General features: G+C 41.5%; 1 protein-coding gene across 1 annotated transcript; it reads right to left on the bottom strand.

Annotated features, from left to right (window-relative positions):
• Positions 1 to 316: 316 nt before the first annotated feature.
• LOC117702584 (uncharacterized) lies at positions 317 to 5,013 on the bottom strand. Its single transcript, XM_034493679.2, has 6 exons — positions 4,852 to 5,013; positions 3,707 to 3,840; positions 2,917 to 2,990; positions 2,725 to 2,832; positions 644 to 745; positions 317 to 532 (listed from the first exon to the last, which is right to left on the bottom strand). The coding sequence occupies exons 1-6, from the start codon at positions 4,951 to 4,953 to the stop codon at positions 504 to 506; spliced, it is 549 nt and encodes a 182-aa protein (XP_034349570.1). The 5' UTR covers positions 4,954 to 5,013; the 3' UTR covers positions 317 to 503.
• Between the last annotated feature and the right edge of the window lie 9,076 nt (positions 5,014 to 14,089).

Below are 14,089 nucleotides of genomic sequence, written 5' to 3' on the forward strand. Positions count from 1 at the left end.
GGGTATCCAACAGTAAGCACCAGAACATGATGGACATACAGAGACTCTAAGTTCTTTCACTAAAACATGCTTGGAAACCCACATCTGCTTGTCTGTGACTCTACTGACCCTCTTCTTCCCTCACTAGCCACCATGCATGTTTCTACCCTGTCCCTCCCTCCAGATGACCTGGCTGCCAAAGATGAGCTCTGGGACCCTTTGTACCATGACATGTCATCTATGTATGGAACCATGAGTGTGATGATTAAGGTCAGGCCTGTGTCCCTGCTGACATCAGACCCAAGTATCACATAATCAGGCACCATTTGATTAGATGTTAAACACAAAACAAGGAATAGTTACCATTTTTACTGAAAGCTGAAGGTTGAGGGGGAAGGAAATGTGAATTTGGACATGTCTTCTCTTGACAGCTGGCATTCTATCTACAGAAAAGGGAATGATGAAGGGGTGGCAGAACACAGCTCCTGTGCAGATTCTTCCTGTGCAGGTACTTCTTCCATTCACTAGGTTTGTCTGGACAACTCACAGGAATCTATTTACAAACAGGGAACAATACATGTGTCTGGGACAGGTGTGTGTAGTGTCGTCTTACAGGAAACTCATGAATAAAAAAATTAGAAAGAAGCAAACCCTATCTCATTACCATCATATCCAGGGTTGATGATGTCTGTTTTGTTCAGTATTAAGCTTTCTACAAAATCTTCAAAATCCAATAGCACTGTTGGCCTTAGTGCCATACTTCGACCTGCAGGCCACATGGGTATGAAACAAGGGGGTAGGAAAGAATCTTACTATATATGGTTCACTCCCAGGTCATTCAGGGATTTTTCTGGGATGTGATATTTCAAAGCATAGAAAGATTATCTCTGGTTGAATATTCCTGAGCAGGAGACAGGCCATGTAGAAGAAGTGAAAAAGAAATTATGTTTACTTCTTGTTTATGACAAGTACCTGAGCACATGAGTTATTTATCCCCAGATGGCAGAAATCATATGCAGACAATCATACACACCCCAAACAAACTCATGCAAAGAACAACCTTTGTCCATAGGCACCCTGAACCAACCTTCTATATTACATTCTAGATAGAAGTGTTGAATTAGACAGAAGTTTGAGGTGAGAAAGAGAGGAGTCCAAAACTGACTGGTCCAGCTCTGTCATAATTATGCTGGAAACACCTGCCAGCAGGGCCTTGTCTTCCAACATTGCCCTCAGTAACCCATCACCTCCTCAAAAACACATATTGAAACAAGATCATCTATGTGGGGTCTCTAGGACACAGGTACATTGAAATAGGAAAGTAACCTAGAAATTCCTAAAACTTCTGGTCAACACAATAACCCCTGGAGCCCTTGATCAAAATCTGAGGATGGGGCCAGTAGATGTTTCTGTCTAGAGTCTTCATGTTTCATGTCTGGGCTGAGAGACACCTTAAGCCATTGTTGAAATCTCATGAATGTAGAAACTACTGGCTGAATGCTGATGTGTCTTCAGGTTGACCTAGAGAGAGGGAGTCAGCATAGTGCAATTCAAAGTTCAAAGGGATCATGTGAGGAGAGGTACTGGAGAATACAAACAAAGGCTAGAATTATGCTGCTAACATTGTGACTCTCGGTGCTTGGTGATGGTGACAAGTGGAGATCACATCTCCACCTAGCATTGGTAACTTTGGACCCAGGTACCCTCTTGTGTACCTTAGTGTTCAGAACTCCCCTGTGAAAACAGAGATAGCATGGGACATTTGATTGAGACCTACCTTTCCCAGGATGTGACTAAAAACTGTCTCTCAGGAAATGAAAGTTCTGGTTTTGCTTTCATACCCAGAGAGATAGTTGGGTGTGTCTGTTTATAACCATGGTGACCAGAGCAGGATGTTAATCCTCCTCCTCTAGAGCTCTCCACATTTCTTTAAGACAGTCTCCCATTGACCTGGAAGTTTATCATTGTGCTTATGTTGTCTGAACAACCAGCTCTGAGGAAACACTGTCTCTTCCACAATGAAAGAGTTAAAGGAACATTCAGTTATGCCCAGATATTTATGTGAGCTCTTGTGACATTAATTCAGGTCTTTGCTCAGGTCAAGCAAGAACTCTTAACCACTGAGTTATCCCAAGCCTTACTCAGGCTTCTCATTAAGTTCTAAATGGTTGCAAGGAAGGACAGAGAGCACTGAAACATTTTCCTCTTCTTAACATTGGCCAAAACTGTCCTTAGAACCTTCATTCACCTACTTGTCTCTCACTTATCTTTTGTTATGATGATAGCTGTGGACTTCAGTACTCCAGACCTGTCTGGTAAAGGGATGGTGTCAGATTTCATACAACAGGTGTTGAGCAAGACTCTAACCCCCAACATCTGGATGTCTGAACAGGCCCGGCTGATATGACAACAGCACATTGTCTACAAAAATTTTCCCATATTCTCAGTGAGATATGATTCTAGCCAAATCCCTTCCTAGAACAGGACTGAGAGAAAGGCTGACTGAGAAGGGAGTGGAAATTCTGACGCTCAGTGGATAAGGAGTGATTGTAAGCCTTGGACTCAGAAATGGACAAGGTTGAGGATAAATACACCAAGAGCTTTTAAAACACTCTTTTAGAGACCTCAGGCATCTCAGGAAAAAACCCCAGATGGAGACTAGAAAACTAGACAGGAGATAGTGGCCCACTCTATAGACACTGCTGAAAGAATCCAAGTCCAGCTCTTAAGCAGGATGAGACTCACCCATGAGCATTGTCATCTTTTCCACTTCTGCGTTGAATCTGCCTACATGGGCAGCAATAGCAAAGTCCGTCCCACCAATGAATATAAAGACAATTGAGAACTTTGGCCCTGAGAAAGAAAATGAGCTATGTGATCTTCAAATCTCTTCTTGAAGGCCACAGAAAATAAAGACTCTGAAATCTGAGCACTCACAGATGTAGAAGATATTAGAATGATATTTATCTTCATCCATATATATCTTAAACTGAACACAACCAATGGGTTTTCTGTAACACAGAACAAAAGGATGGCTCTCTTCCTAACACCAGCTCTTCCCTCCCCTTTTGCCATCTATGAGGCTACACATTGAATTGGCCCCAGATGTTTCATCTAATACATATAGTAGTTTGTGGCAAGCATTAGTATATGGCTTGCCAAAATCTGTGTCAACTCCTGGTATAGCCCACTTCATGGCAGATGGAAAGACCAAAAAGAAATGGTATCTATCTGAAGGCCTGCCCATATTCCCAGTTTTGGACATGCTTCCTGCCAACTCAGGCCATTTTCTCAGAGAGGCCTGGACTGATCTAATTATGCTAATGTGTTTCCAAACGTACTCTGCTAGAATACAGAGTCCTAGACCTTCCCACCTTACTCCTGGATCCTCACTGCACCTGCAAAGAAGTGAAATCTTGAGGGCCCAAATAGGCACAGCATCTACTGTGGCTCTGGGGAGCAAGCAGCACTGGGAAGGAAAGTTTCAGTCCTCCACAGAGTGTCATAGGAGAACATCAGGTGATGCACTGGACCTTATGTTTGCAGCCAGTGCCCTGGGAACATTTCTCCTGTGCTTACAGAAATCACCTGATGCATTGCCCAGACAGTACAAGAGAATTCCATGTTGACATGGAGTGCCTAGCTGAGGTCAGGAACATGGTTTTGGTGAGGGTGGGGAATCCATAGAGCCAAGAGCAGAAAGGGCTGCCTGATGGCTGGTACTCACGAGATGTTCATCCTAAACTCCAACTTGCCAATAACATTTTTGACAAAAATGAAGGGAGGCAGTGAGGTATACTTCTTCTTTGCAGGAATAGGCAGGTTTCCCACCCAGTGAGTTATATACCATTTTCCTAGAAGCTAAAAGAGAAATCCACTTTGAGAGGAAAAACACAGAAAGGGTAAGGCAAACAATGAAATTCCAGGTAGAAACTGAAATGGGAGGAGATGAAAGAAGAATTTAGGGTAGGGTCTCTGTTCCATCCAAAGGGACATGATGTGTTCATGGTAATGGCTGGCCCCTCTCTGTCAAGGCAGATCCAGACAGGCTAAGATAGAAATTTGGGTGGAAGACAGAAACCCCAAGCCAGGATTATTCTGCAAAGCTCACACACACCTGAGAAAAATCACCAAGAAGACAAGGCTAAAAGTGTGATAAGAAACTGCCAACTCTCTTTATGGTAAGACTTGGAGGGAAAAAAAGAATTTAGTATCACTTTTGAGAGGCTGCTGGGACAGAATGAGTGGGAATTATCATTAGAAGGAGACAGGGTACCTGGATACCAGCTTCAACCATGGAATATGTTTGCCTCAAGATTGACTGAGATTCCAGAAGGCCATGAAAGATCAGACAGCCACAGTGAACATCTTCATTCATCACTATTGCCATGGTTTGGAAGGAAGGCTGACCTTCTGGAGAATTTCTTATTTTCTCAAATCACATTACCAATTTAAACATCAAAACATCTTAGGAAGTCTATCCCTCCAAGCAACCCTCCCCCATACCCAGCAGTGTTTATCTATCTGAAAAGAGTGATCCTTTATTGTGCACTTCATCCTGCATGAATCTTTCATTGCAAAATAGAATGTCTGAACAGAGGCATTTCTGTGGAATTGAAATTTCTTTAGAAGACCACGAGGTGAGAAAAGAGATTTTTTGTGGCAGGCTCATGAGACTCATGCTCACATAAACTATCTCTTGGCCTCTGTTTGCCTCCAATGTCAGATATCAAAAAAACATGATGAAGGACAGACAGTAACTCATAAGAAGGCACCTCACTGATGTCCATGTGAAGCTTTCAGCAACATCACTGAGGCTCTCATACAATCCATGAAAACCCAGATCACACACAGTCTGCCCAGATCTCTCACCTGGTCAAGAGTGACACTGTACTGAGGATTCCTAAAGAACAAACTCTCCACAGAGGGCAAGATCAAAACCACAGTCAGCAGCAAAATCTGCATGGTCACCATGGTGTCTCTGTGCTCCTAGATTTCCTGAAGCATGGATATACTACACTGAGCAATTCCCCATCTGCGTAGAGCCCAAATCCATCCTATACACTGGTTACACTGTTTTATTTGGACCTCGTGAATAGATGGTGATAATTTCTGTAATTAGTCACATGCCTGTGCTTTCATTCATTCACATGGAACCTTGTCAGGAGAGAGAATGTTATCAAAGTGGGTGGTGGCCCCTGAAAACCCAAAGCCAGGAAGGTAACAAGGACTTCTGTGTTCTTACCTTCTGCATGCCTGCCTATATTCCCACCAAAAAATGTCACATTTCCCTTTCCTTTTTAGAACCTCACCTCCAAGAATACCCACAAGATCATCTCCAGCCAGCAGTTATAAACACAGAAGTGTATTCTTCAGCCATGACCCTCTGATGACTGAGCTATGTTGTCCCCTTCAGTACCCTAGCATGTCTCCACTTTTTCCTCCTGCTTCCCATGCTCCTGAGAATGCTGTCAACCTCCCTGACTCTCCCACATATTCACAGCTGATCTCTACCAAGCAAGTAGCTCAGCCATACATGCACCTAAATCCCAATATGTCTTTTCATAGTGCAGCTGCCTTCCGTCTTTCCAGCCCCAGGAGAGGTTGGGAGTCAGTCCTCATGACCAAAGTACCTTGGGAGTCCACCTTCTCACTTCTCTTTCATACCATGCCACACCAATTCTCCTCGATTCTATGCCACATGACAAAATTATCCTGCTACTGTGCACATGTGTAGTGGTGTGTGTGTGGATCTGGGAGTGATGGTGTAGATGCTAATTTGGTCTGCTTTATTCCACCCTCCCAACACTTATTGCATCCTGATTCCTTCCAACCCCTCAACACTAGGTAGGAGAAAAAGAAGGTTATAAAGAAAAGAGGAGTATAGATATCTTTAGATTACTTCTTGCTGATTATGGGCATTGAGTTCCTTGGGGCAAGTCTAATCTTCATCATCAGAATATCTAATTTTATCTTTTTGTCTCTGCTCATGACTATGTGACAAACTTCAGTACCAGAAAACAGCAGCAGTAGGGGGGAAAACAGCCTCCTTCTTCAGACAGCCCCTGGCCCCTCTTGGAGTGCTGCCATTAATACACTCACCAGGGCCTCAGAATTCCAAACATAAATATCTGCAGCTGGCAAAAATTTTGCCCCTCATAGAGCATGAGACATAGTTAGTGGCTGTGAACAATCTGATGCAGCCCCATATCCCACACCTGGGATTAAAACAAAAATATTCACATAACATAACTGGTTTTTCTAATGAAATCAAAATTCTCACTACAGATTGCATATAAGTGTTTGTGTTTATGTGTTCATGTGTGCATATGCCTGTGTGTGTTGGTATCTCTGCCTGTTTGTGTGAACTTGTGCCTGTGTGTTTCTCTATGTGCATTTGAATCAGTGTACATGTTTTGAGTATGTACCTATAGTGATATATGTTGAGTTACTTTGTGTAGCTAGTGTCATTGTGTATATGTGGCCATGTCTCTCTCTCTCTCTCTGTGTGTGTGGCTGTGTGCACATGTTTCTCTATGCATTCCTATAAGTTATTCAATGTGAGTTTGTGTGTTTGTGTGTTTGTGTGTGTACTCTCTTCTGGGGTTGTTTTGGTGTTATTGTCAGAAAACAAAATATTCTACACAGGATTGGGGCTTCAAATGCTTGTTCACTATCTGGAGATAGTTTTTGAGGAAATGTGGAACCTTTGGCATGGCACCTCGCTAGAAGACACAGATGTCAATGGAATTCCCTACTGGATCTGCCCTGAGCATTCAGCTTGCTGACCCACCAAAATATGAACAGGCTCTTGACCAAGTTACTACAAATGCCTGCATTAAAAAGAAATAAAATAAATGATATTTTGAAAAGATTAACAAGAATATCAAACTTTTAGCAAAACTAAAATAAGGAAAACCTAATGCCACAGAGGGCCATGTCTGTGTCCATGGTCTTACTGCTGCTGGGTCTGCGTTGATGTCTGTGTCACTTGTTACCACCAAAGGTGCAGGGGATGTCTGTGGTCTATACTTCAACATGATGCCATACTGATGTGTGTGATCCCAGCTGCATCTGAAGGCTTTATCTAGGTCCATGTCCTCCCCACTACAACTAAAGGCATGTTCATGTTTTCTGTGGTGAGTGTCTCTGAGCATATGTATTGGTTACATTATGATATTGGTCAGAAAAAAAACTAAATAATAGCTTGAAATATGAACCATCCACAGTTGGTAACTATCATTTGCTTCATGCTTTAGCAGAGGCATAGCTTTGACAGCTGCAGATTGTTTCTGTGATTGTGTGGTATTTGGAATTCTGAGAACTTTTCAGAGGGTCTACAAATGCTAGAACCCTGATAGGCTCAGTTGTTGGTCATTCAAGGAGGTTGGTTGCAGATTGTTAATGGCCATACTTAAAGAATAAACAAGAAGGAAGAAATTAGATTCAGAGATATCCCCGTATGCTTCTTTCTTTCCTATATCTAGTGTACATTATCTTCTTTTGCTTCAACTTGTACATTGGATGGATGTAGTTCCTGGTATCTTTACTGAGGACTCTGTTTAAGCCTGGACTCATTTGTTAATCTGAAAAGGGAACTGTGTTTAATTTTTATCACTTCGCATTTGCATAGGACATCATAATATTTGTTTTCCTACTAAAGGACAAATATATTCTACAAGATAATCATATAATTCTCCTTTCAATCTATCATTTAGTTTTTCTGATCAATATAATAATGTAACCAATTGTACTAGATATAGTTTTGATCCCTGTTTTTGATGGCAGAGTATGATACACAATATTTTAACTATTCTAAGATTGTTCATTATGTTTATAATTTGTTTGCTTATATGATACTCATGCATCAAATGACAAATAGATTTATCTACAACATGTAAAATCAAAACCACTTTGGATATCTTACCATTGAGAGAGAGAGAGAGAGAGAGAGAGAGAGAGAGAGAGAGAGGAAGATGTTGGAACACAGTCCAAGGATAGAGGTGTCTAAGGAGAATTCTGAGTGCTGTGAGAAAACTCCAAGAAACAAATCATGATATTAGTTACTATAAAACAAAGGAATTGCTCTTAAATTTTGCTTTTGTATATTTCTCAGGTAGAGTAGATTGGAGCAAGATTAGGTCAGATTATTTATTACAACTGATTTGCTTGTTAGGTTATTTGTTTATATGTCTCTATGAATAAATATATTTTGCCACATATGACTTACCTTGTGATTGTACACTATACTAATGTGACACCTTGCAAGAGTCAGAGTATAAATTGTCAGGTGCACTGAATAAAATGGTCTCTATTTCAAGAGACTTTGCTCTGTTGCATTTATGGACCCCAAATCCCAGGTCCCACCATCTCTAAAGAGGTAAAGACATGATCACTAAAACTATAATTAATGATGATGTTTATATAAGTATGTGATAGTGATACTTCTCCCAATTAAATCTGGACTTTGCAACTCAAATTTTCCCCATTGTTTCAGTGTTTCATAACTCCTTCACTTTCCTGGCATTGCTGAAAGACTTTCACTTCTAAAATAAAATAAGTGCTCCACTATGTTCCTAGCAACTTTATTCACAATAGTTAGAAACTGGAAACAGTGATAAATGGATATTAGTCATAAGGCACAGAATACCCATGGTACACCCCACAGACTGAAAGAAGTTAAACAAAAAGGAAAACCCAAATGAGGATGCTTAAATCACACTTAGAAGGGCAAATAAAATAGTCAGAAGAGTCAGAGGAAGGGGAAACTGGGTGGGAAAGGGGAAGGAGAGGAGGATGAGAAGGCAAGATCAGGTATGGGGAGAGACAGGAAAAAGACCCAGGGGACCAGGAGAATAACTAGAAATCTTCAACTGCTGGGGATGGGAGGGTGGAGAGATAGATTTCTAGAAAGTCCCAGAGAGTCCCTGAAAATGGACCCCCAGACAGAGTTATTAACAGGCTGGCAAGCCAAGGACAGGTAAGATTCTGCACAGAGCCTTACCAACCTAAGACAGAGGTTCATTGCTTTTGATAATGCATATTCCATGACAGGTAAGGAAGGCATTTTTGTCAGAATGACCTAAGACAGACTCAGTCTTTTTATTTCATTAACATAATAAAATAAAAAAGGGGAGAGAGGCAGAGAGCCTTTGGGGCTGCTTGGCAAGAATCTGACATGGGCCAAGGACAAGGAAATAGGCTGCTTGGCAGGAATATGACACAGGCCAAGGACAAGGAATTAGGCTTCAGGCAGGAATTTGACATTAGGTTAGATCAAAGAAGTAATCTCAGGGAGGCCTGCGGGTAAGTGCACCCAGGAGCCCCCCAGACACATTCTGGGGGATCCATAGACCCATAGCCAGCGCTAGCACGCCCCTTCCGCCGCTCGCCCCTCCTGCAGTCTGAGGCCTGCTGGTAAGTGCACCCAGGAGCCCCCCAGACACATTCTGGGGGATCCATAGACCCATAGCCAGCGCTAGCACGCCCCTTCCGCCGCTCGCCCCTCCTGCAGTCTGAGGCCTGCGGGTAAGTGCACCCAGGAGCCCCCAAGACACATTCTGGGGGATCCATAGACCCATAGCCAGCGCTAGCACGCCCCTTCCGCCGCTCGCCCCACCTGCAGTCTGAGGCCTGCGGGTAAGTGCACCCAGGAGCCCGCCAGACACATTCTGGGGGATCCATAGACCCATAGCCAGCGCTAGCACGCCCCTTCCGCCGCTCGCCCCTCCTGCAGTCTGAGGCCTGCGGGTAAGTGCACCCAGGAGCCCCCCAGACACATTCTGGGGGATCCATATACCCATAGCCAGCGCTACCACGGCCCTTCCGCTGCTCGCCCCCCCTCCGGCCTGAGGCCTGCAGGGTCTGAGCCCCAGACCAGACCTCTACCAGGTCTGCAGTTGTGTGGACCCCGGATTCCACCTGAGACATTCTGGAAGGTCCGCTCAACCCAGAGCCACAGAGGAACAACTGAACTCAGAGTGTCAGACAACATACCCTGAGATATCCAAGAGGAGACACTGCACCCAGAACAGCAGACATCTAGCTGGACTGCTACCTTGGAGGCACCATATCCTGAGGCATCCTAGAGATACCACTGTAATCAGGGCAGCTGGAAAAAAATCACAAAGACATCTGGACTCCTAGAAGACCAAACAAAAGCGAGACAACTGGAAAGACAGGCTTCAATCAGAGACAGAAGTACAGGTAACACTAGAATTAACCAGATGGCAAAAGGCAGGCGCAAGAACGTAAGCAACAGAAACCAAAGTTACATGGCATCATCAGAACCCAGTTCCCCCATCATAGCAAGCCCTGAACACCCCATCACACCAGAAAGGCAGGATTCAGAATTAAAATCACTTCTCATGATGATGATAGAGGACTTTAAGAAAGACATAAATAACACTCTCAAAGAACAGATAGAAACCCTTAGAGAGGAAACACAAAAATCCCTTAAGGAATTACAAGAAAATGCAACCAAACGGGAGAAGGAATTAAACAAAACCATGCAGGATCTAAAAACAGAAGTAGAAACAATAAAGAAATCACAAAGGGAGAACACCCTGGAGATAGAAAACTTAAAAAAAAAACGATCAGGAGTCATAGATACAAGTATTACCAACAGAATACAAGAGATGGAAGAGAGAATCTCATGTGCAGAAGATACCATGGAAAACATTGACACAACTGTCAAAGAAAATGCAAAATACAAAAAGCTACTAACCCAAAATATACAAGAAATCCAAGACACAATGAGAAGGCCAAACCTAAGGATAATAGGAATAGATGAGGGGGAAGACTCCCAACTTAAAGGACCAGTAAATATTCTCAACAAAATTATAGAGGAAAACTTCCCTCACCTAAAGAAAGAGATGTCCATAAATATACAAGAAGCCTACAGAACTCCAAATAGTTTAGACCAGAAAAGAAATACTTCCCGCCACATAATAGTCAAAACATCAAATGTACAAAACAAAGAAAAAATACTAAAAGCAGTAAGGGAAAAAGGCAAAGTAACATATAAAGGCAGACCTATAAGAATTACACCAGACTTTTCACCAGAGACCATAAAAGCCAGAAGATCCTGGACTGATATCATACAGACCCTAAAAGAACATAAATGTCAGCCCAGACTACTATACCCAGCAAAACTCTCAATCACTATTGATGGAGAAACCAAAATATTCCATGACAAATCCAAATTTACACAGTATCTCAACACAAACCCAGCACTTCAACGGATAATTGGTGGAAAACTCCATCACAAGGAGGGAAACTACAACCTGGAAAAAGCAGGAAAGTAATCCTCCAAAAACCGTAAAAGAAGGTAGCTACACAAACATATCTCCATTGCCAATAACAAAAATAACAGGAAACAACACTCATTTTTCCTTAATATCTCTTAATATCAATGGACTCAATTCTCCAGTAAAAAGACATAGACTATCAGACTGGATACGTAAACAGGACCCAACATTTTGCTGCATTCAGGAAACGCACCTCTGTGGAAAGGACAGACACTACCTCAGAGTAAAAGGTTGGAAAACAATCTACCAAGCAAATGGTCCCAAGAAACAAGCTGGAGTAGCGATTCTAATATCAAATAAAATCAGTTTTCAACCAGAAGTAATCAAAAAAGATAAAGAAGGACACTTCATATTCATGAAAGGAAAAATGTACCAAGAGGAACTTGCAATTCTCAACATCTATGCCCCAAATGTAAGGGCACCCACATACATAAAAGACACATTACTAAAACTTAAAGCATACATTGCACCCTAAACAATAATAGTGGGAGATTTCAACACCCCACTCTCAGCTATGGACAGATCATGGAAACAGAAACTAAATCGAGACACAATGAAACTAACAGAAGTTATGAACCAATTGGACTTAACTGACATCTATAGAACATTTCATCCTAAAACAAAAGAATACACCTTCTTCTCAGCACCTCATGGTACCTTCTCGAAAATAGACCATATAATTGGTCACAAAACAGGCCTCAACAGATACAAAAAGATTGAAATAATCCCCAGCACCTTATCAGACCACCATGGATTAAGACTTGTCTTTGACATGGACAAAAACATCAGAAAACCGACATACACTTGGCAACTGAACAATGCTCTACTCAATGATAACTTGGTCAAGGAAGAAATTAAGAAAGAAATTAAAGACTTTTTAGATTTAAATGAAAGTGAGGACACATCATATCAAAACATGTGGGACTCATTGAAAGCAGTACTAAGAGGAAAAATCATAGCTCTAAGTGCTCACAAAAAGAAAGTGGAAAGAGCATACATCAACAACTTGACAGCAAACCTGAAAGCATTAGAACAAAAAGAAGCTAGTATACCCAAGAGGAGTAGACGGCAGGAAATAGTCAAACTCAGGGCTGAAATCAACCAAGTCGAAACAAAAAGAACTATACAAAATATCAACAAAACCAGGAGCTGGTTCTTTGAGAAAATCAACAAGATAGACAAACCCTTAGCCAGACTAACCAAAGGGCGCAGAGACAGCATTCAAATTAATAAAATCAGAACTGAAAAGGGAGACATAACAACAGAAACAGAGGAAATTAAAAAAATTATCAGATCCTACTACAAAGGCCTATACTCAACAAAATTGGAAAATCTGGAGGAAATGGACAATTTTCTAGATAGATACCAGGTACCAAAGTTAAACGAGGAGCAGATAAACCACCTAAACAGTCCCATAATGCCTAAAGAAATAGACACAGTCATTAAAAATCTTCCCACCAAAAAATGTCCGGGGCCAGATGGTTTCAGTGCAGAATTCTTTCAGACCTTCAAGGAAGACCTAATACCAATCCTCTTCAAGTTATTCCATCGAATAGAAACAGAAGGAACACTACCCAATTCATTCTATGAAGCTACCATTACACTCATACCTAAACCACAGAAAGACCCAACAAAGAAAGAGAACTACAGACCAATCTCTCTTATGAATATTGATGCAAAAATACTCAATAAAATTCTCGCAAACCGAATCCAACAACACATCAAAACAATTATCCATCAAGATCAAGTAGGCTTTATCCCAGGAATGCAGGGATGGTTCAATATTCGGAAATCCATCAATGTAATCCACTACATAAATAAACTCAAAGAGAAAAACCACATGGTCATATCACTAGATGCTGAGAAAGCATTTGACAAAATTCAACATCCCTTCATGTTAAAAGTCTTGGAAAGATCAGGAATTCAAGGCCCATATCTAAACATAGTAAAAGCAATATACAGCAAGCCAGTAGCCAACATCAAACTAAATGGAGAGAAACTTGAAGCAATCCCACTAAGATCAGGGACTAGGCAAGGCTGCCCACTCTCACCTTACCTATTCAATATAGTACTGGAAGTCTTAGCTAGAGCAATTAGACAACAAAAGGAAATCAAAGGTATACAGATAGGAAAGGAAGAAGTCAAAATTTCACTATTTGCAGATGATATGATAGTATACTTAAGTGAACCTAAAACTTCCACCAGAGAACTTTTAAACCTGATAAACAACTTTAGCAATGTGGCTGGATATAAAATCAACTCAAACAAATCAGTAGCCTTCCTCTACTCAAAGGATAAACAGGCAGAGAAAGAAATCAGGGAAATGACACCCTTCACAATAGCCACGAATAAAATAAATTATCTTGGAGTGAATCTAACAAAGCAAGTGAAAGATCTGTATGACAAGAACTTCAAGTCTCTCAAGAAAGAAATTGAAGAACATCTCAGAAGATGGAAAGATCTCCCATGCTCCTGGATTGGCAGGATTAACTTAGTAAAAATGGCTATCCTGCCAAAAGCAATCTATAGATTCAATGCAATACCCATCAAAATTCCAAATCAATTCTTCATAGAGATAGAAAGAGCAATTTACAAATTCATTTGGAATAACAAAAAACCTAGGATAGCGAGAACTATTCTCAACAATAAAAGAACCTCTGGGGGAATCACCATTCCGGACCTCAAACTGTACTACAGAGCAGTAGTGATAAAAACTGCTTGGTATTGGTACAGAGACAGAAAGGACGATCAATGGAACAGAATTGAAGACCCAGAAATGAACCCGCATACCTATGGTCACT

Source organism: Arvicanthis niloticus, chromosome 2 (assembly GCF_011762505.2).
Source record: "Arvicanthis niloticus isolate mArvNil1 chromosome 2, mArvNil1.pat.X, whole genome shotgun sequence".
Lineage (NCBI taxonomy): Eukaryota > Metazoa > Chordata > Mammalia > Rodentia > Muridae > Arvicanthis > Arvicanthis niloticus.